The 21,756-nt window shown below is 51.3% G+C and overlaps 8 protein-coding genes across 8 annotated transcripts; 2 read left to right on the top strand and 6 right to left on the bottom strand.

Annotated features, from left to right (window-relative positions):
- Positions 1-334: 334 nt before the first annotated feature.
- Positions 335-1,670, bottom strand: N0V89_011483 (uncharacterized protein; the record flags this gene model as incomplete). Its single annotated transcript, XM_056220214.1, has 3 exons — positions 335-513; positions 564-640; positions 694-1,670. The coding sequence occupies 3 exons, from the start codon at positions 1,668-1,670 to the stop codon at positions 335-337; spliced, it is 1,233 nt and encodes a 410-aa protein (XP_056065517.1).
- Positions 1,671-4,716: 3,046 nt separating this feature from the next.
- N0V89_011482 (uncharacterized protein) lies at positions 4,717-5,457 on the top strand (the record flags this gene model as incomplete). The annotated part of the gene is made up of 2 exons (XM_056220213.1): positions 4,717-5,115; positions 5,173-5,457. The coding sequence occupies 2 exons, from the start codon at positions 4,717-4,719 to the stop codon at positions 5,455-5,457; spliced, it is 684 nt and encodes a 227-aa protein (XP_056065516.1).
- Positions 5,458-7,686: 2,229 nt separating this feature from the next.
- On the bottom strand, positions 7,687-9,033 carry N0V89_011481 (uncharacterized protein; the record flags this gene model as incomplete). The annotated part of the gene is made up of 1 exon (XM_056220212.1): positions 7,687-9,033. One exon carries the CDS (start codon positions 9,031-9,033, stop codon positions 7,687-7,689), a length of 1,347 nt encoding a protein of 448 aa, XP_056065515.1.
- Positions 9,034-9,554: 521 nt separating this feature from the next.
- N0V89_011480 (uncharacterized protein) lies at positions 9,555-10,637 on the top strand (the record flags this gene model as incomplete). Its single annotated transcript, XM_056220211.1, has 2 exons — positions 9,555-10,167; positions 10,225-10,637. The coding sequence occupies 2 exons, from the start codon at positions 9,555-9,557 to the stop codon at positions 10,635-10,637; spliced, it is 1,026 nt and encodes a 341-aa protein (XP_056065514.1).
- A 5,804-nt stretch (positions 10,638-16,441) lies between these two features.
- On the bottom strand, positions 16,442-17,281 carry MDE1 (Methylthioribulose-1-phosphate dehydratase; the record flags this gene model as incomplete). Its single annotated transcript, XM_056220210.1, has 2 exons — positions 16,442-16,891; positions 17,033-17,281. 2 exons carry the CDS (start codon positions 17,279-17,281, stop codon positions 16,442-16,444), a joined length of 699 nt encoding a protein of 232 aa, XP_056065513.1.
- A 319-nt stretch (positions 17,282-17,600) lies between these two features.
- Positions 17,601-18,088, bottom strand: N0V89_011478 (uncharacterized protein; the record flags this gene model as incomplete). The annotated part of the gene is made up of 2 exons (XM_056220209.1): positions 17,601-17,986; positions 18,052-18,088. 2 exons carry the CDS (start codon positions 18,086-18,088, stop codon positions 17,601-17,603), a joined length of 423 nt encoding a protein of 140 aa, XP_056065512.1.
- Positions 18,089-18,788: 700 nt separating this feature from the next.
- On the bottom strand, positions 18,789-20,373 carry PIC2_2 (Cu/Pi carrier; the record flags this gene model as incomplete). Its single annotated transcript, XM_056220208.1, has 4 exons — positions 18,789-19,184; positions 19,232-19,289; positions 19,348-20,089; positions 20,367-20,373. The coding sequence occupies 4 exons, from the start codon at positions 20,371-20,373 to the stop codon at positions 18,789-18,791; spliced, it is 1,203 nt and encodes a 400-aa protein (XP_056065511.1).
- A 161-nt stretch (positions 20,374-20,534) lies between these two features.
- On the bottom strand, positions 20,535-21,646 carry N0V89_011476 (uncharacterized protein; the record flags this gene model as incomplete). Its single annotated transcript, XM_056220207.1, has 3 exons — positions 20,535-20,935; positions 20,988-21,256; positions 21,309-21,646. The coding sequence occupies 3 exons, from the start codon at positions 21,644-21,646 to the stop codon at positions 20,535-20,537; spliced, it is 1,008 nt and encodes a 335-aa protein (XP_056065510.1).
- Positions 21,647-21,756: the final 110 nt, after the last annotated feature.

The following is a 21,756-nucleotide window of genomic DNA, read 5'->3' as shown; positions in this document are numbered from 1 at the left end:
TGGCCCGTGCACGGAGCTAGACTAGAATTTTAAGTTATAAGCACTTATATATACTATTAATCTAGTATAATCTCCTATATAGTAATTCTAATTAATTAGCTTATTTACTAAGCTTGTTTTCCATAATAATAAATATAAAGAAATAAGAATATTATAAAATAATAGTGGTAGATAAGTACTTTATATAAAAAAGTGTGATTCTAAGGTTCTAAAATTAATCTCACACTAAAATGGCTGCAACTGTCCCTCAGACGCGCTGCAAACGATAGGAGGCCTGTGTGATAGCCGGCCCGTGCAGCAGAGCGTCTGACCTATGAGATAACCGCTAGGGCGCTTATAACGCTTGGATGAGGCAACGTTTTCCTTTGGGGTACATTAGAAAGTAGATAACCTGCTCCATATCATCATTGTTAAATCCATCCAGTCTCGACACCTTCGCATTTGGAAATGCCCGGAAAAACTTCGCAGTCGCAATTCGAAGCTCCAGCTGGGCCAGATGTAGTCCGATACAGACTGTCACATTTGTCAATTGCATGTTATGCCGCAAACATCGGACGACTTACTTCGAGCTCCACCGCCAAAGGGCATCCAAGCATCTTTCATTTCTTTCGAGGGCGACTCCCATCTCGAGGGGTTGAAGCTTTTCCCACAATGAGCTTTCTGGTCCATCAGCGCATTGGAAAGCGGACTCACCGTTCAGGCTCCGAATACACTGTAGGGTCTCTATGCATACTGTATGCCTGAGTTTGAACCACCGTTCCGCCAGGCATCCAGTAACCATCAACCTCGCATCCACCTGTTGGTATCTCTCTCGGCAACAACGCCGGCGCAGCAGCATACAATCTCAGCGTTTCCTGAATGACCTGGTTCAAGTACGGTAGCACTTTCAGATCCTCATCCCGATATCCATCGGGCAGAGTTTCAAGTTCCTTAACAAGTCTCGGCTTGATACTCTCATCTCGGCAGACCGCCCACGTCAGATACGTTAAGCTATGCGCCGTCGTATCGCTGCCGGCAGTTATGTAGGCCTGCGAATCGGCTACGAGCTCAGGCGGGGACATTGTCTCTTCACCAGCTTTGAAAAGCTTGCTGAAAAGTGTAGGTTTGGGGTTGTTCGGCTCCGCTGCTACCATCCTTTCGTAGCGACGGATGGACTCTTCGGCGTAGGAGCGCATCCGTTGCGACGCGGCATAGGTCTCGCTGAAGAGCGGAAGTGGGAGATACGATGCAAGCTTTACGACTTTGGGGAAGGCAACGCGAATACCGCCTTGGACGGCTACTTTCTGAAGGTCGCGTGCGTATTGGTTTACCTGGCGGAACGATGCGTTAGCCGATGCCCGAGTAAGACTTCTAGTCCCCCTAAGGGCAGGTGAGTCTACCTTGCCTTGTTCCAACATTCGAAAACTATCCCCAAAAGTCAACTCTCCAATGACATCGGTACTGAAGAACATCCACCATTTCATCACATCCGCCGCTCCGTATCTCTTCATTGCCAGCCCAATCTTCTCAACGGCCAAATCTCCTCGTGCCTGTACGATATGCTCGAAACTCTTCAAGTTGGCCTCTGAAATCGGCCCGGAGAGGAGCCGGCGATGTCGCGCGTGGAAATCCAGGTCGCGAGTGCTAAAGATATTGTATGAACCGTTGCCGCTGCGAAACATGTCGTACATTTGGGACTTCAGGAATGGTCGATTGAACGAGTGGATTCGCTTGGCTCCGGATATAGAACAAAAATCGACTTCGTACGGTCCGAGGCGCACTACTCTGCCTGTTACGAATGGTGAGCTTCAATTCCTGTTTCATTTGGTTATATGGATGGGTGGAGTGTGTATACGGACCATATTTTTCATGCAGTCGTTGAACGTATGCTGCTCGTTGGCCGCGAAGCCAGTGGTAGGTCAACACTAGGGATGTCCATTTCGAGTACCAGGGGCCGGGGAGACGGCAGAGGGGGCTCTTCGCTCGCTGGATGAAGACCTGAACGTATGTTGAGTCAGAAGGGATTAGAGAAGGGAATGCGACGTACTATAAACAGTCTCAGAGCTCCGATCACGAAAAAGACGGCGGGTGTGAGAATATAAAAGTGCATGATCGTTCGTCCGTGATGCTCTTCGTGTGGCACAAGTTCGAGTAAAGAGAGGAGCAAATAGCGAAGTAATACTGCACAGTGATGAGAATGGAAAGAGAACGGCGCCCGAGCTCGTTTCCCAAACAACACTATCTCACATCACCGCATACATAACCAGCACAACTTATATATACCGCTCTCCTTACTCACCTACCGCATCTCACTGATCGTCACTAAATCACCATCTCGCACAAGATCGGCACCAAATCACCCCCTCTAGGAACCCCACATCGGAATTTTCTCAGCGCGAGCGCCCGAGGATGCAGGTACCCCCGGACCGTACCGCATCTTAATTAACCCCTCACAGCACCACCTCTAAAATGCCGCCGTTACACGAAAGCCATTACCCTTTGTATCTAGGGCCGTCGGTGTTCGTGCTTAGTCGGGGCCGAGAAAGATGGTCGAAATGTCGTCGTCACTGCACTCCGATATATCAATATTTACTTTCACGGTGTGACCCCTGTTACTCCTCTTCGAATCCAAGCTTAGAAGATGTGGGTCACCTCCCAGAAGAATTCCATCATCTGAGTTATGGAGAATTGTGGTAAACTGTCCATTGTTCCCTATCGCGCGAGACCACCACGTTTTCTGTCATGAAGCCGTTTGTAGGCGAATCTGAACGTCAGGTCACTCGGAGAGCCATGCGATCCTTTGTTCTGGGTCCTTTGTTCTGGGTCCCTTGACTCCCTTGCGTGACCGTCGCCATAGCCTTCATTGCTGATCTGTAAGCAATCTTCCAGTTGATCCACAGCATGCACAAGAACTCTGCAAAGTTGCGCTTCACAATGGCCCAGACGTAGAATCTCCGCAACACCCAGGAATATGTCGGAATCCTTGATGTCATTGACGAAAGCAAATCAGACGATCGAGGCGGTGGATTCGCTACACAGACACAACTAAGCAGGTACGCATAAATCTGATAAGTATTCAGCTTGACTGTCTGAGGGCGAAATTAGAAACGACACATGCGAGACCATTGTTTGGCAATGAGCAGATGATAGTGAAGTGATCGTTGCATCAACATGATCATATGGTAGTCTGTGGGCACTCAAAGACATTTGTAAACTATGAGCAGCTAGACAAAAAGGTAGCCTGGTAACACCCAAGAAAGTTTGCAGTAGCTCATAGAAGACCCAATCCTGTCAAGATCAACATGATGGTAGCTTTTCCAGGCGCCTCAACGGCAGACTACTGAAGAAGTAGGTGGGCAAAATCGCGTAGACTTAGATCTATTATAGCGCACACTGCTAGATTCCCCATTAGCTTCTGGTCGTTCAAAGACTTTCAAAATCAAGTATCACCTACCGTGGATGCAATGTTCGAGCTTACCAAAGTCTTTGAGTTGTGGACTATTCCGGCGGCCTCGGGGTGCCAAAGCTTCCCCGAGGGAAGATGGATTGGGAGATGTGAGCGATACAATTAATAGTAATTAGCCCCTAAACGTCCTAAGTAGCTCTCGCTGTTGCTCATCGTGGAAATATCAGAGCGGGTGCCCGAAGCATGCCTTCACTGCTTCGTACTCGACCACATTGAAGGCCAGGGTAATACACTGAGTCGTTATCGGTGCTTTGCGCAAAGAATATGCCACCTCCCGCAGCGCTAGAATAAGAAATTAAGAACATTCAACTAATATCTTTACTATAGGGAGTGAATTATTAGTCTATTTAGCCTGATTCACTTATTTTAATAGTTTAGTACCCTATTTTAGGTAATACTTTACTACCCATAGTAAATATATTAGTTGTTTATTCTTAATCTCTTAATCTAGCGCTGTGGGAGGTGGCATATTCTTTGTGCAAACGATAATAGTCTGTAGTCTAAACGGTAGCAAGCGGTTATACTTGCCAGACGAACGAGAAGGGGGAAGCTTTCGACCTTTATGGGCGTGCGATACTAAAGCTTCATAACATTCCGCTATGACATGGACGATATCATCAAAGTTGTCATCACCGTGGTGATGTTGATGATGTTGGCTCATTCTCGTCATTAACGAGGGATTCCATACGATGAGAGATTTCGAAGACATGTCCGAATATCATGTCTAGGCAGCTGTTAGGGTAAGAAAAGTAAAGAGGATCAGGCAAGGTGCCCGCATACGAGCATTCAGCCCGCGAAAGTGTGATATACGACCTTGGAGCAGCGATAGCTATGGCTGAATCTCCATAATTTTGCGATGGAATGCAGCTTAATTGAGCCCTGAAGTCTGGGCACGTCTATAATTCTGTTACTTCTGCGGAGGGTGGTGGACTGTGTTGCGTGCCCAGGTTGCGCCAACCACAGCCCTGTTGGCCTTGCGCCCAGTCAGCCTCGGACAAGGGGGCGCCGTACCATCCTCCATGTGGAAACATGTTAATCAAATGTGGGCTTGGCGTTGGGGATCGATGCTTCATTTGAAGGTTGAAAGGCTTCAAATGTTGTGGGGACCTGAGGAAGGGCCCGCGTGGGCCGTCAGGCGTGCTACACTACGTATGCACAGGTGAGGTCCGTGCATAGCGTGCTCACTGCTTATTATCTCTGCGGTACGGTCCTGGATACTGTACTTTTACCTCGGACGAAGACGCAGCACCGTTCAACACGAGTAATCCAATATGGAAGATAATAGCTGGAAGCCCCGACCGTCGCACCTGGCGGAGTCAGCCTACAACTCGCCTTACGCTAGGGCAAGCGCCCCGACGCCTCACCCGAACACAGACCCGTATGCTCCTCTCCGAGCCAAAGCCCTTGCAACCCTCGAGGCCATGGGCTATGATCCTCAAACCATGGTCGAGCGCGGCGTTTTCTGGGCAGAGGATCAGGACCCGTTCGGCCATGTCATGCAGTCTCAGTACATGACCTTCCTAGGCGCATGCTTCCATAGGGTTATGGAAAGCTACGATGAGTTTCTGAACGAGAAGGAATACAATGACATGATCATCGCCAAGACGGTCATTCCCGTGGTACGGCGATACGAGCTCGACATACGGAGGCAGGTCAAATATCCCGATTCGGTACGTACCATTAGCGAAGCGCGCCCAGATTAGATAAAGGTGCTAATCTGAGAGAAGCTCATTGCGGCTTATCGAGAGGATATCATCGAGCCGACCAGGAACAGCGGAACTACTTCACTCTTTTCCCTCAAGCAGCAGGCCATTGTTGCGGAGGTCAAGGGCTCAGCCACCTACATGGACGTTAAGACCGGACGGCCTGTCGACATTCGTACGCTTGGAGGCGGATGGGCAAAGCTGTTCGAAGGTTTCACTGAGAAGGCAGAGCATGCACAGATGCTGAAGAAGAAGTGGGACAGCGAGCATTTGCAGGTCGGGAAGAAGATTGGGAGTTCGAAGATCTAACGGTGATTAGGCAAGTTTAGATCTCTTCCATCGAGCCTTGGCTGGGTACTGTGGCATTGGGATAGACTTGGTGCTCGAGCCTGGGTGACATGTTATCCCAACAAGGTGCAACATTTGTTAAACAAAGTTATCGAGTGCCTAGTGTCATGAAAGTCTTCAGACTCCATTGCCGCCCACCAATAACATGCTTTCTCGCATTTGGGGGCGGAGGAGGCCTACATATTCAATGATGAATTCCACTCGCCGCCACTCGCTCTTTAAAGTAAATGTATGGACCATCCAGCCAACCAGAGATAAAATGGTGACTCTTCAATATTGATTGCTGATCTGCTCGAACCTCATCTGAGATATCCGACCAGACATGGGGGTTGCAATCTTCTGCGCTCTGCCGCCCAGTTTAAAACCGTGTTTCGCCAGGAAATGCGCATACGCAATGCTAGGAATTGTGATAGCAACATGGCCGCCGGTGCAGTTTCTCTTTGCGAGTAATGTGTCTTCTTCTTCTGGCACTGTGTTCAGCATCCAGCGTTCGGAACAGGAACGAACAGGATCACAGAATATCCTGCCGTCTCTCAATAAGGCGAGGAAACTCAGGCGCATGTCGGTGCCCGCTGGCATAGAGATTTACGCTCCGCCAATAGTAACGCCATCGCGGTCACACTCTCGTCAGTGGACGCCACACGCTGGGTGAGGGAGAGGCGTGGCTTCGTCGATGACAGCGCGGAAACAGACTCATGATTCGAATTCTTTGCTCCGGATGGTCTTGCCGCTCGGCTTAATCTTGGCGCACATTTCTGTCGCGAGCCTCTTGTATACGTGCGGGCGGTACGAGATATCGTGGGAAAACATGAGACCGGCATGCCATAGGCATCGGCGAAGCTAAGCATCTTCTAGGAATATCACCCATGCGATTTAAAACACATGCGTTGAAAAGATTGCCAAACCAAACCTATTCGCTTACCAACAACTACAACAACGTTCCTCTTATCACCAAATATTAGATAAGAAGCTCCGTATCATATACTTCTTCCAGCATTATTCACACACTTTCCCTATCGCAGTAGTCTCCCGAGCTGTGTAAGTACCCAAATTCGGTCCAAACAACTTCGGGACTGACTGATCAAGATTCTGGCATGATTCCGTCATTTTCCTGTAGCACCGAGATGAAAATGTGTAAGCGCCTCGCTTTGCCTGCACTCACCAGAAGCCTCACGAATGACATCTAATCACATGAAAAAGAGGTGAAAGAGGCCCAACGGTCTGGATGCATTCTTACAAATGGCACCGATGTCATTATGAAGAACACTTTGGCAACCTAGCAATAGCGAAGTCTATATGTCGATCCGTCAAAGTCATGCCATGGTGGCCAACTTACAAAGTGCGTCGTCTTTCCGTGTCTGTGAGTGATGGTGGTCGGATCGGGGACTCGGGGTCTAGAGTCGCGCTAATTGGACGATCGGCGACCATCGGGACGTCGCGGATCAAGGCCGACCTTCCGATGAGGTGACAGATTGACCCCCTACAACACCTGGGCATCGTCATATTATGCGCTTTCGTTGATCTAGACCGAGCACTGCTCTTCCCAGCGAGCTCTTTCGAATTGGACGCATAGACTCTTGTATCTACCCGTGCATGCCATTTTTCGATGCTAAAGACTACATCACGCATATGCCGCAGTCTTAATGCTGTTCAGCTCTAGAGCTACTTCGCACTCCCTCATACAGGCATATCGACAATAAATGAAAAGCTCCCTACTGGCGCTCCGCTAGTATCGTATTAGTCTTGGTTGTCATGTTTTGTCGCTTCAATTGATGCAATGAGAGTTTCAGATAGTTACGTCCCTCGCGATGACTTCCACTGCCGCAAATTCATCCGTCTTAGGGAAGCTGCACGCGAGATCATATCTGAACACTCTTATTGGACGTCATACTGAGTAGCCTACTATTACATGCCTAAGATTTCTACGCTCATCAACGGGAATACTGCACGTTCTGCATTCCAAGTTGAACACAACATCGACATCGTCTGCGACACGCCAGTCAAGTGTTGAAACGATTGGATTATTCCAAGCCACACCGCTCGTAGAAGGTACAAATATAAATGCTCCAATTTCTCCGTTGCCCAAATCCAAGATCGGAAAGTCAACAACAGTGTACATGATGTCAAACATCGATTTGCTCCCAAATTTTTAGCCGCATGAACGCTAACATCAAGACTTTTCGGCTACATCTACCTGATATAACCCTTTGGTCCGCCCCAGTGGCCCTTCACATGGAGTCGGTAAACCCACGGGAAGAAATCCTTTTTCAAATGATAGAATGCGCGGCGCGGAACCCCCTGGTCAATACCGAGCCATTTGTTGAAGGTTTCCTTGGGTTCATTGCCGTATTTGAACTCTGCGAGAATCACCTTCTTCTCTCCCGTCAAGAGCGGGCACGATGTGTAGCCATCGTATTCCATGGCGGGCTTTTTCCCTTCGAGAGCTAGCATGAGATTCTGTGTAAGGACGGGTGCCTGGGACGTTACCGCGGCCATTGTTTTCGATGTAGGCAGTGCCGCGGCGTCGCCGAGTGCCCAGACGTTGTTGTAGGTTGTATGACGCAAAGTGTGCTGGTTGACATCCACGAAACCCGCCTCGTTGCCCAGGCCGCTCTCTTTGATGAACGCGTGTGGCACGTTTCTGGGCGATGCGTGGAGAAAGTCGAAATGGCGCTGGATCTGCTTGCCAGCGTGATCGAACGTAGCAGTGTTACCGTCTATCGAGACGAGGTTGTGCCCAAAAAGTCCCTCGACCCCTCTCTTCTCCCGCAGTCTATTGAGCTCGTGACTGTATTTTGGCACACCGAACATGGTCGGCAGACCAGTAGCAAAAGTGACATCAATTGCTGATTGACTGGGTCCGACATTATACAGGTGCGCTTGCCTCCAGTAATCGAGTGCGAGCCACATGATCTTTTGAGGCGCGCCAGCGCATTTCACAACGCCGGCTGGCTGTGTGAAAATAGCCGTGCCTTTCTTCATGCGTTGAATATTTTGGTAGACTTTATCGCAGTGGTCAAAGCTATAGATGGAGGCTACCATGCTGTCGGGATCAGCGATGGCTTCTGGAAGGCCTTTCACACTGTTGTAGTCGATTGTAATGCCTGGAGCAAGTACAAGTTGCTCGTAGTCGATCCTGTCCCCATCTCCTAGTGATAAGTAGTTTTCTTCTGGGCTGATTGAAAGGACTCTCTTGTTGTAGAACTTGAGCCTTGGTTCGATAAGGCCATGGATGGGTCTTCTTAAGTCGCTCTTGCTTTTCAATCCGCCTCCTACAAGGGTCCAACCGGGCTGATAATCATGCCAGGTAGCTGGATCGACGATCGCGATGTCGTCTTTGGCGAATCTGCCTCGATTCAGGAGTTGATGACTGACTGCGATGCCGGCCGAGCCGCTGCCTACGACGACAATCTTGTGGTTCCGCGATGTGGTCGTGGCGGGCGCGACAGTTGCGAGACCCCGAGATGCTCCGTTGCAGTGTGGACGAACGACTGACCGGCCGATTGCCAGTACTGCGCGATTGCCGAGTGCCTGCATTTTGGTTGTTTCACTCCTTGGGTTCAAAAGGAAAGGCAAAGTCGAGTTCGCGTGTTGTATTCGCTCTGAAAGAGAAACGAAACTGGGCTTTTAACTCTGTTGGAAATTGGAAGAAAGCTTGGCCATGGCATTAACCGCCTTTTGAAAGCGATGCAATGTGAGAGGGAGCAGTGGCCGTAAAGCGGGTGGCTGCGAGTGCGTTCGGCGACTTGTAGGGGTTGTCGGCGTTTTGCGTCAGAGTCCCCGACCCCTGCAAAGTTGCGCAGTGCCCATTGCAGATAGCCTCATACCGTACATAAGATGATGCGATTCAGGCCCATCCTCGAAGACCTTCGACCAGAGATCATTTTCCAATCCGTCAACACCAGAAGATGATGAATTCGCAAATACTTTCCCGCGCCAAACAGTCCATTCGACTGTCATCGAACCCAGCACGATGCATCTCGCAGCGCGACGTCGCACCGACCCAGCATCAGCCGTTGTATCAAGAGAGTCCCACAACCTTCACGCCGACGACACGTATGTCAGGAAGCTGGGCAAAGCCTATGCTCCCTGCAATCTGGAAGCGGCGTGTTGCCACCTCCGACAGACCGTTTCTACAATCCACCGGAAACCCAGAGTGTCGAGCACAATATAGTACTAAGTCTACCTTGGTTCAGGAACCAGTCATAGAGAGCCTGTTCGAAGAGCAGACCAAAACTTGGCAATACGTGGTTGCTGATGCTTCAACCAAAAAAGCGGTCATCATCGATTCCGTGCTCGACTATGATCCCGCAACCCAAACGATCAGCACCTCAACCGCCGACGCCTTACTAGCAATGATATTGGATAGGGGTTACTATATCGAGAGGATTCTGGAAACGCATGCGCATGCTGATCACCTGACGGCAGCCTCTTACCTCCAGCATCGTCTCGCCCAACAACAAGGTTCCAAACCACCTATCTGCATTGGGAAACGAATTAGGCAAGTCCAAGAGCTGTTCGGCGCAAGGTATGGCATTGCTGCCGACGAGTACGAAGGGGTGTTCGACCATCTTTTCGAAGACGACGAGACTTTTCATATTGGTCAACTGACCGCGACCACCATCCATCTTCCCGGTCATACTCCCGATCACATAGGGTACAAGATCGCTGGTTAGTATTTTCGGATGGACTTGCCATGGACTTTGAACATTGCTGATCGTTGTGTAGGGAATGTATTTTGTGGAGATTCCATCTTCCATGCTGATATAGGCAGCGCGCGGTGCGACTTCCCGGGTGGCAATGCCAAAAACTTGTTCGCTTCAGCACAGAAGCTACTTGCGCTGCCAGAAGACGTCAGAATTTGGACAGGTCACGATTATCCGGCCTGTCCTGAGCGCTGTGAGGCCGTCCCATGGATGACCGTGCGTGACCACAAGGATAAGAACAAGCATCTTTCCAAAGAAGTAAAAGAGGAGGACTTCTTGAAATTACGAGAAGAACGTGATGCGGGTCTAGCGGCGCCAAGGTTGCTCAATCCATCATTGCAAATCAACATTCGTGCCGGCAAACTACCTCGTCCAAATCCCAGTGGCGAGCGGTTGATGCACCTTCCTTTGAAGTTGAAGGGCGAAGAATGGTAGTAGATATATTGATCGTCTTGTCGCGATCAGGTTTCCTCTGATATAAATCCATGAAAAGAATACCGATCCTATCAAGTATCTTGTTGCAACATCCATATATCCCAATGATAATCTGCGCGAATTGTTTTACGGTCGATGGCACGATGCCTAGGCCATGCTTTTCATAAAGCCGAGAAGGATCGAGGCGCTTCAAGGTGGTTATCGGAAGTGGCTGAGGTACTCAACTCACGAAGCGTTGTCGGGGTCCAGAAGCTCATTCAAGACTCGCAAATCAAGGTTGTGTAGCCACTCGCTTTCCTCCCATGTTTGGTCGCATGTATCCATCCCGTTGTTCAGAGATCCGTCCTGGCGTGCGGCATGTGAGAATCCGTGTTGAGGACTGCGGAACACCGCGGACGCCACCTTCTTCAATGTGCGTAGCATAAAAACGGCAGCCGGCCAGTGCCTTCCCAATGACTTCAGTACTCCAAACATCAACTTGACTCTGTCAGAATGCTGCTCCAGACAACCGCTTAGGCTCTTGGCATGGAGGGCGGCGATTGAAAGCTGAACCACAGCTGCAAGGGCAAGTGGATATACAAGAAGTGGGCTATGCCGTTGAACAGAACTGCGCAGCGCGGCTAACATGGAGATGGTTTTCGATGCTTCGATCGCCTTGACAGAGTGCACGTGTTGTCGGTTGCAAGGACAGAGGAGCTTGGTACAACTGGCGCCAGGCACCTCCGTGAGTTGCGTTAACGGGTCTGGGGGGATCAGATCGCCCCGAGGAAAGTGTAAGAGAATGGTGCTGTACTGAACCAAAGCGTGGGCCTGGAACATTTGTTCGTCCAGTTCACAAAAAGTACTCACTATCTCCGCCTCACTTTTGGAACGTGGTAGATGGTGTATGAAAGCAGCGAGCGCATTGTCAGCTGCCTGGACAACATCTCTGTGTACGCCATCTGTTCCGATGATCATCAGAACTCGCCCGAGGAGGCGCACAGCTTCAATGCGATAGCAGAAAGATGAGAAGACCTTCTCCTCTTCGGCGAATATGTTGTGATGGAATTCGTCCAATGAAGACGGAATAGTACACAAGCCGCCTTCATAGATGAAATCTTCGCATGGCAACAGCACATCGGCATCCACTGTGTTCGTCATGTCGACTTCCGGTGCAAAGCAGCAACGCACCCGTCCGTTACGTAAAGCTCGTGCCACGTCCTTCGCATGCTTTCTTCCAGAACCGTTAAATTATTGCCATGCTTGGCGGCAAAGTCTCGGTGGTGCATGCCAAGTTCAAGAGCACTTTCGATGGCTGAATCAAGCACTCGTTGCCCTTCGAGCAAGCTATTTTGCGCGAAGAGGACAATTGTGTAGAGAATCCGTGCTTGAACCATCTCGGGAGTGTTCTGGTCCCCTTCTTGGAGCTCTCTTGCAGCGCTTTCTCGTAAGCCATCTCGTGAGGCAGCTAGGGAAAAGTGACCGCCAATGAGCTGCACCACCGCTCTCAAATACCGAGGATAACGTTGGTGCCAGTACATAGTCCTTGGTAGTAGAATTGGGTGGCTTGCGTGAAAATTAAGGTAGTACAGATTCACCAAATGCTCATCGTCGGCCCATGCTGGCAGTCGCTCGGGTTGTGGACTCGTTGCGCGGCCGACTTGTGCGATCAACGGAACTGATGGAACGCTTTGAGGTGTCCCGGGAAGATCGTGAGTACTCTCGCTAGCCCTGGTCTCTCCACCCAGGCTTGTAGTAGTGTCTGGAAACCACTGCGCAGGTGTCGATAACGAGGAAAGCAGGCTCTGAGAAACAGCGGGTTGCGCGACGGCGCTCGACGGATAAGGCAGCGCTTGAGAAGTGGCAGATTGTGCTTCGGCATCTAAACTTGCAATGCCGCGTCGACGACCACGTCCAGAGCGCGTATAGGTGCACGTGTAGCCACGAGCCCGGCAGCGTTCGCAGGTAGGAGAGCCTCCATCGCATTTGAGATGAGAGCGACGACACTCCAAGCACGCGAGGGGGGCAGGTCGTGCGGTGCGAGTATTTTGATGGGGAGGCATCGGATGCATGTGGCCAGTTTGTTGGTTGATACGATCATACACGACTGTTGCGAGGAGCCGAAGCTGCACGTGACATTACGTCTCTTGGTAGCCAATGCGCATCGTTAGTCAGGCACACCCCAACACAATGGCTTACCGAGCAATACAAGGCTAGGCAAAACTTATGAAAGTAATTATCATAAGATTCCCAGTGTCAAAGCTACATAGGCCTTTAGTATGTAGGAGCTTGTGTTCTCTGCGGGATAGCGCAAGCTCGTCGCTATTTTCATTCGGGCTAGTTTGCCGGGCGCCCAAGTCAAATCACGTGACCGCATCTGACATGAGGCACAGCAGAAAAACAACCTGGCTAAATGTTCTGCCCAAGTCTCATCACAAGGCTGAGACGAACGATGGGCGGTCAAGGAACTCAACTCCGTGGATGGATTTGCATGTTTTGGCCCCAACATTGGCATATGCATTGCACACACGATAGCCGTTGAACGCGAAATTATGTGCGACAGCGCTATGCTATTTACAAGAGAAAATGGAGCTTTGCACGCTCCTCTTAACTATTATGCGTCGTGATCTTGTTATGCTCTATATCTATCGCCTTGCGCTGGAATTTGCACAGCCTGGTCAGGAGAACGTCCGAGTATTTATATTCGTGGCTCTCTGGGGATACGCATGCAGCTCAGCAGGGTCGGCTTGCACGGGCATTTCCTGGGGCGCAGAGTTGGTAGGCTTCTCCACCGGCCCCAAGCCCCCGATCCAAACTTGTGCTGGCTGTGCTGGCTGTGCTGGCTGTGCCGACTGTGCCTCCCTATGCCTGCGTCGGAGAAAGAAAAATATAGCTGCCAGCACGCCGCCAAGGACACAGACTGCTACACTGACGCCAATGCCTGCCTTTGCGCCACTGGAAAGGCCGCCTTCCTTTCCTGACTCTGATCCAGTCGCTGATGTGCTCGAGGCAGACGGTGTTGCTGATTGTGCTGAACTCTACACCTGCGGTGGAGAGGATTGAGCTGATACAATCGAGATCGAGTTCGTGGCGGCAGCGGCCTTAGCCAAAATTGCGTCGTCAGAGCTCTGCCACCAAATCGGGACCCCGTCGCCGTAAACGGTCATCACTGAATCCAAAGTAGATGTTGATACCGAGCCGCGAATCCAGCCATCTGCACCATTGGATGTTGGGCTCACGTACAGCACGCGATCATCTCGCGAGGCGGTCGACACGCACCTATGACCCTGACCTAGATAGCCAAAACCACTGCACACATTAGAGTCTCGCATTATGAACGTTTTCTTTTGTAAGAAGTACCTTGGGCAACAAAGCGCTGCTGTGGTTTGAGTATCCAGAGGGATAACCGAACCGCCCGGCACATCGGACTGAAATGTCGTCGCTACTATCCAGCCGTATGGGCATATGGCAGGGCTGTCTAATGTCCATAGAATAAGTTCATTGCTTGAACATTTGGCAATATACTTACAGTAATACATGGCCCACTTGTCACTAGTTCTCACCAAGTCGAGCGAGTCCAGTGTTCCGAGCGGGTAACATGCTACGTCGAAGTAAGGGTCATTCTCATGTCCAAAGAACATGACGGATTTTTTTTTGTTGTGGGTCAGTAAGTGTCGCAGTGCATGATGGTGGAGGAATGAACAATGTGGTAATTGGACCTCGATTCTGTGCCTGGATTATACTCAGGTCGGAGATGGTCGGAGTTGTGGATGTCGGGGAGCCGCTTTGGGCCATCTCAGTATCTCGAAGCAGCAGAGCCTCGAGATATTCAAGAAGGATGGCCTGCGCTGAAGTACGCTGAAGAATATATTGCAAAGTGGCCTGGATTGCCCTGTATGTAACCCTGTCTTCGTATGAAACTTTTCTGCAGTTGATTGGAATAAGCAAACGCCTTGCGACACGTGAAGTAATGCGTCATTGGTTAATGAGGTAGCACAACGGGTACTCAGCCCGGACAGTTACTGAAATGGGAACAGGCAGTGTAGTTCGTGATAATTGGACCGGGGGCCACCTTCCAGCTTTGGGGGCTGAAACTGTTCTAATATATGGCGTGATCTTGTCATGTTCTATATGTATTGTCTAACCTGGCTTTGAAAGCTTCATCAAGACTCCATCCTGATATGTGTGTTGGTAGCCGTATGAGTAGGTGATGCGTCTAGCTCCGCAGGCTCGGCTGGGACGGGCAGTTCCTGGCGTGCTCCGTAGGTATACTTTTCCACGGGCTCTGGGCCGCCCAGCTCGGGTAGGACTGGCGATTTCCTTTTCTTCTGCCTAAGAAAGAATGATATGGCTATGATCCCAATGATCAGAGCAAAAGCCGCTATGCCAGCGCCAATGCCTGCTTTCGCGCCACCCGAGAGGCCTCCTTCGTTGTGTGATGCTGGTACACTGTTTGACGGGCCCGAGCTAGTCGAAGATAATGTTTCTGTCGTAGAGGGAGACGAGGGTGCAATCGAGGTTGCGGCCGCAGCAGCAGAGAGGACTGCCTCATCCGAACTCTGCCACCATATCGGTACACCATCACCGAGGACTGTGATCTCAGAAGCCGCGGTAGATGTAGATACCGAGCCTCGATCCCAGCCGTTGCCAATATTCGTTGGGCTGACGTATCCCACGCGTTGATTGCGGGTGACAACCGAAGCGCACAGGTGGCCCTTGGTATAATATGTATAGCCACTAGATATATCAGAACAGTGTAACACCATCCTCCCACAAGACTTACGAAGGGCAGCAGAGTGCCGCAGTAGTCTCAGCGTCTATGCGGAGAAACACTTGAACATCGCCGCCTGGTACTTTGGACTGAAAGGTCGTTACCGTATCCCACCCAGAAGGGCATATAGCAGGACTATCTACCAGTTGGCAATTTAGTGGAGTGCTAAGGACATCAGCGATATACTCACAGTAATATGACTCCCAGCTATCTCTATTTACCAAATCCCGCATTGCCAATGTTCCTTGTGGCACACAAGACGCGTCAAAGTATGGGTCATCGAAATGCCCGAAGAACAACCAGGTTAAGAGTGTGTTCGCAGACGGCTGATTAGTAGTGAGTGTCTTAGTGCATGATGATGGAGGAGCGAATAGTGACGTTATTGGCCCCCGATTCTGGGCCTTAATGTAGCTGAGGTCCGAGATGATTGAGGATGATGGAGATGGAGACGCAGAATCCGCGGAACTATTTTGTGCCATTTTAGTATGTTCAGGTGTGAAGGGGATAGACGGTGTTGTAAGGAAGTCGCTTTTCGTGAACAAGGCTGAGAAGCGGGGTCGGGGAAGATGACGATTCGGCTCCAGGTTCTCCCGCGTGCATTCATGTCTTCGTATTGGTTTATGTATGTTGATTGGAAGTAGCAAAGCTAGACACTGTGACTCGAATCACGAGGAGGTCGTTTTTGCTTTCTATCGTATTCGGATGGCTTCGTCGAGAAGCCGTCTTGAAAGAGCAAGGCACAACCGCGCCGGTATAGCAATACTCTTCAATAAAGGGAGCTAGTAGTCAAGTCCTGGTCTTCATGAGACAATGTTGGCGTAATTTTTTGAGAGAACGGACGCAGTCGCGCAGCGCGATCAAGTGGCGAGGGCTCGTAGCACCGATAGATAACAAGTTTTCCGATTTGGCATGGGTTAGCGATGTTATACGGGAAACGGGCTGTGAGAATCTGTCCATCAGTACACAGGGGGCAATTGGGTGCCGCTAATATTGACTGGACTGGAGCGAAAAGGCCCCCATCGGGTTCTTGAAGCCGAAAATCGGTGGCGTTGATTCAATTCGTTGTCCACGGCAACCCGAGCTTCTTCATTTCCACAGCGAGCTGCAGGATGTAATCGATGCTCTCGCACTGCGTCTTCGCCTTATGCACATTGTCGCCCCATACGTAGATACCATGCCGCCGCACGAGCACCGCATATGTGTCCGGATACTTCTCCATCGCCGCCTCCAGACTCTCGGTAAGGTCCTCCTCGTGCGCCGTGTTTTCGATGATCGGAATCTTCAGCCTTTCGAAATATCCCAGATTGCCCACCTTACCCCTTCCCTTCGGTATCCCCTTGATCTGCTCGATCTGCTCGATCTCGAAACACGCGTCGGTTCCAATGTCGCGCTCGACGAGCAGGGTAACGAGGACGGCCCATTGCGAGTGCGTGTGTATGCAGCAGCCGGCGCCGCGCTTGAAGGCTGCGTAGAAGAGGGGCGTACATGCGGAAGGTTTGTGGACCTGGAAGCCTCATCGTCAGCCATATGCAGGAAGGAGGAGTGCGGCCGGCCGTGCAGTAGCGGAGTGCAAGAATGCGAGCTTCGTATGCCTCAAATCGAGGCATAGAAACCCCAAGGTCCACCACCAACATTATCCACTCACCCGCGGCTTCCTCAAATACTCCCTACTCTCGAAGTCCATGACAAACATATCCGTCGGCTTCATAAGCTCCTTCTGCACTCCACTCGGCGCAATGAATATCTTATCTCCATGCCGTATGCTCGTGCCACCGCCGGTCCCCGTCACCCATCCCAGGCTGTAGAACTTTGCACAGAGCGTGCAGATGTGGTTTGCGGGGTGCTCTGGGTCTTCAGAGAGGACGAGCGCCTCTGATTCTGGTGAATTGGACATTCTGGGGTTGTTTGGAAGGTTCAAGGAGGTTGGGCCGTGAGGAATGTTTTGGGGGGAACTTTTTCGCGGAGGGATGACGCGATGTTGGTTTGGTGGGGCAGGCGCGACCCACGTGGCGCGGGGCAGGCGCGTTCGATGGGTCACTCGAGGCATGTGCGACGTAGACGTCTCGTAGAAACGATTCAATAGGCATTGTAGTACAAAGCGCGAAATTACATAGACCTAAGTACCTTCGTTTGCGGCAGTTTGCCCTTCACATTGCAACGACGTCTGTCTGTGCAGCTTCCTCCGGGGTATCTCAAAGTATTGTAACCTGCGCCTAATTCTCCGGCTTCGTCTCGGTAGCAAGAGGTGATCCCTCCCTCTTATCCCTCCCGTCGAGATGCAGCGCGTGCTTGACCTTTTCGATCGCGCCCTTCCTGTCCGGAGAGTGGCTGTGCCCACCATATTTCTCCTTGTACACGTTGCCCTCGCCACCACGACCAGTATGGAAGTTGTCCTGCGGCTTGCGCAGCGCATCCTCTGGGATGAAGTCGGACGAGGTGCGTGGGCTGCCGTCGGCGGGCCGGATCAGAGGTGACTTGGTCATGTTGCCTGCGCCGCCGCGGCCGGTGGAGAAGTCGCCGTTGCCTTGCCCTTGGATGCCTTCACGGACGATGGCGCCGTCGTGGTACTGGACGGGGTCGTGGCCGATGTTGCCGGCGCCTTTTAATTCCATCAGTACCTGTTCCCATTGTCCGTCCGTGGTTGTGTGAGAAATCGCGACTTACCGCCGCGGCCAGTAGAATGGATTGGACCGTCAGACATGGTGTTGAGGAATTCGCGCAAAAAGCAAGGTCGATGTAGAATTCAAGGATCAGTCAGTTTCAGGGTACGTTGAGAGCAAAAGTACAGATTAGCATGCAGCGCACGTCTTATATTTGCTCTTTCACCGGCGGATACGGCAGTAGGCACATGCACCACAATCTCTACACGTATGACGCAACACTCGAGTAGCCATTGGCGCGGGATGCTGTCGAGCGCCGGTACGCAAACAGATCGAGTGCAAGCAAGGAACGCGCCGGCGCCGTATCTTGGGCGGAAGAGATAGGTTCATCCGCGAGAAGGCTGACCGCCAAGCCGCTCCGCTCATGCATCATAGTGAAGAACTGGGAACGGGGCGTGGGATCGGTGGTGTTGTTACCTGTAGGCGTGAGGTGATGAAATGATGAAGTCGGCGCGGCTCTGATAAGGAAGACGCGCTTGATTCGCCCAAGCTAATGACTAAGCATGTGATAGACGAGGATACCATTTCCGACGTCTGCATGAGGCTTCTTGGTAGCTATGCAAATGAACATGTGCATTGGTGCTCTAGATGTTACTTTATAACGAACTCCTCGGCTTCTTTCACGACAAATCCGACAACTGCCTGAGGCCGAACGAGCTGGAAACTGTGGCTGACCCAAACACGATCTACAACCCCCTAGACATGACATAATTACATAGTTAATGGAAGGTGAACATACAATCAGTTGGTCTTCGCAGTAACTTTCTCTTCTTGAGGCGGCGCACCTCCAGTCGTCGGCAATCCCATAAAGATCTTGAAGTAATCATAGATCATCCACTGCAGACCAGTAAGCGTACCAATCATGACAATCCTAACCGGAAGCCCGTTCCAGAGGCCCCCGAATCCAATGTCCTTGTAAATGCGGCCCGTCGCAGCTCCGAAGCTTTCTCCAGCCTGACGGTTCGCATTGAGCTTCGAGACCATGACATCCGCGGGATGGCTGACAATGGCGCAGAGGATACCGGCAATGTAACCTCCCGTGAAGGAGACGGCCGTCTGTGCGCCCTTCCCGTAGTCGCTTTTGCTACCGGGGAGGCGGTGATAGATCATTTCGACAACGGTTTCAAACGAGGCGAACTATGAAACATGAGTACTGCGCTTTCGAGACTGACAGATGTGCCTACCTTCATCATAGTGTACGGGATCTGTCTGCCCCAAAGCGGGTACAGGCCCTTGTACAATCTGGACATTGATAAGTCGAGACGCTTCACATAAGCTTCACTAAGCTTTGCCTACTCACCCAGCAACACCTTCCTTCCCCACAATCGTGTTGATGCCATTCAACGTCCCTGACGCGAACGGTGGAATTGTGGTCTGCATCCGCACCTTGACTGCCTCAAACGGGCAAAGACCAAGGTCGGCAATAAACTCCGCCGACGCACTGCCTGCCAAGTAGATGAGGGTCTTGTATTTGTGGAAGTTTTCCTCGCCGGCGAGATCTGCATAGTACTTCTTGAAAAACTCGTATCCTCCGTACTTGAGGCCACCCTGGACGGAGTATCCCCAAAAGGTCGGACCCCAACCAGTAAAGACGCCACGAAGACCTTCAGCGCGACCAATCTTGCCCCACGCTTCGAAGTTGCCCTTGTACATCTTCGAGTCGACCTGGCGCCGACATTTCACGAGATCAAGCGGGGTGACTGCAGTATGCGTAAGACCGCAGGCCATGATACCACCCACGGTGCACGCTGCGTAAAATTTTGCCGAATACAGCTCTACGCCGCCAACCTTTGCTTGAGCCTTGTTGCTTGCCTTCTCGAACTCGGCGACGGCAGCATCGCTGAGTTTCGCAGCTTTGTTCTTCGCATCGTCGGCGGCGCTCCACACTGGGTAGAGCTCATGTCGGGCGTTCCACTTTGATGCACGTTTCGAAGGTCTTTCAGGAACGGACTGTGAGAAGGCCGAGCAGCCTGAGAAGGCCTGAATTAAGGTAGAAGGAGCAGGAAATAGATTCGGCATTGTGAGGACCGTGCCGCTGCTATCTGTCAGACGGACGTTTCGTCTGGGCGCGTCCGATGTTTGGAGCACAAACTCACATCTAGCGGGTTCGAGGTAGCTGCACAGAAGCCAGGTGTTAGTGAGGCTCAACTCACGAGCGAGCCAACGCCGCGTTATAAGGAAACTTAGAGGCTGAGGCGACCAAGGTGAAGCTCAAGCTTTAGGTGGGTCCAAGGTATTGAAGGTGGAGCACATGGCGCTGTGGGTCGACGTCACACGCGGTTTTGGCCAATCCCACGCGCAGAAATCCGAAGCAGCCACTTGCCATGAGCCACCAGGCCTACAAAGGATCCGCAAACGCGGGCCAGCTGGTGTGGATGCTATCACGCTAATAGCAGTAAGCCCTACAGCGAAAACAAATAGGATCGGAATCGGAGGAGAATGCTTCGATTGTTGCGACCCACGCAGTTATCTAGAACGTAATCGCCGTCAAGAACGAAGACCTTGCTCGTCACTGGGTCTGACCCTTCCTTCCTCCGCGCTATTCGCCTGCACCTTGCTCTGATCTGCATGTTTTGCGGGGTCGAATACATACATTGGGAACTCCAAAAATATCGTTCGTTTCAAGATCACCGGCATCTTTTCATACAACTGTGGTGGGAAGGGGACGAGTATGCTGGTCCGGCGGAGGTAGCGCTCGTATTCGGGCCACTTGATACCCTTCTCGTATCGTTTCTTTGCTCCAGGGCGCTCCTGTAGAGGTAGGCCAGAGAGAAACATCAGGAGACTCGTCAAGAAGATGGGTCCTAATATCGATGCGTAGAGTGCCGAGTATGGGCCGCCGTGCACGTAGCCGTTTGCTGCTGGTGACACAGCGATCATGAAGATAGCTGGCCATGTCAGTTTCAGGGCAAACTTTCCAAAATACATCGTTCCACTTACAGAATTGGACCAGGATCTCTCCGAAATAATTTGGATGTCTCGTCCAAGCAAAGAACCCAACGTCGCAAACCTCCCCGTCGCTCCCATGTGTGCTTCGGAAGCGGTACTTTTGCACGTCGGAAACACTCTCCATGATAAATCCGATGGCGAACAAGACGATTCCTGCAATATCGCATCCGGTTCCGAAGCCAGGCTGCCTGAATTGCGTGACTTTGGGCGAGTTCAAAATGGTAACGGGCAAGGAGCATGTCCAGACCCAGAACATTTGGCTGCGAAACGATTAGCTGCATTCAGACATACTCATGTTTTTTGGCAACGCACAAGACCCAAAATCCCAAGAAAGACCAGAATTTGTCCCGTTTGTCATCGAAGCGGTCATCCTTGCCAGTCTTTATGATTCTGAAGAGCAAGAAACCGGAGAGTCGCGCCGCCCACGCCATGATGAAGACGGACGCCACGATGTTGCGCGCATCGCCTCTATTTTCGCTGAATGATAGAGTGAGGATGGCCAAGAGGACGAAGTTCGTGCCCCCAGCGAAGTCGGTAAGCTTGTCGAATTTCAAAGTGAAGGCGATGGCGAAGAAGAAAAGCTGGTAGGCGACAGTAACGAGGAAGGTGATGGCGAGGTAGTAGTCGTCCAGGACATGGACGGCCGCCATTTTCTCTTATGGAATGTTTGGTTTCTCTTGAATTAGGTATTATGGGACCGGCGACTCCCTATATACGAAGCTTTTCGCACTCGCTACCGCTGCGCCCCGTCCGGCTATTG

Source organism: Didymosphaeria variabile (genome assembly GCF_027946475.1).
Source record: "Didymosphaeria variabile strain IMI 356815 chromosome Unknown scaffold_9, whole genome shotgun sequence".
Taxonomy (NCBI): domain Eukaryota; kingdom Fungi; phylum Ascomycota; class Dothideomycetes; order Pleosporales; family Didymosphaeriaceae; genus Didymosphaeria; species Didymosphaeria variabile.
The sequence above is the reverse complement of the archived record's forward strand: the minus strand, read 5'-3'. Positions and strand labels throughout refer to the sequence as shown.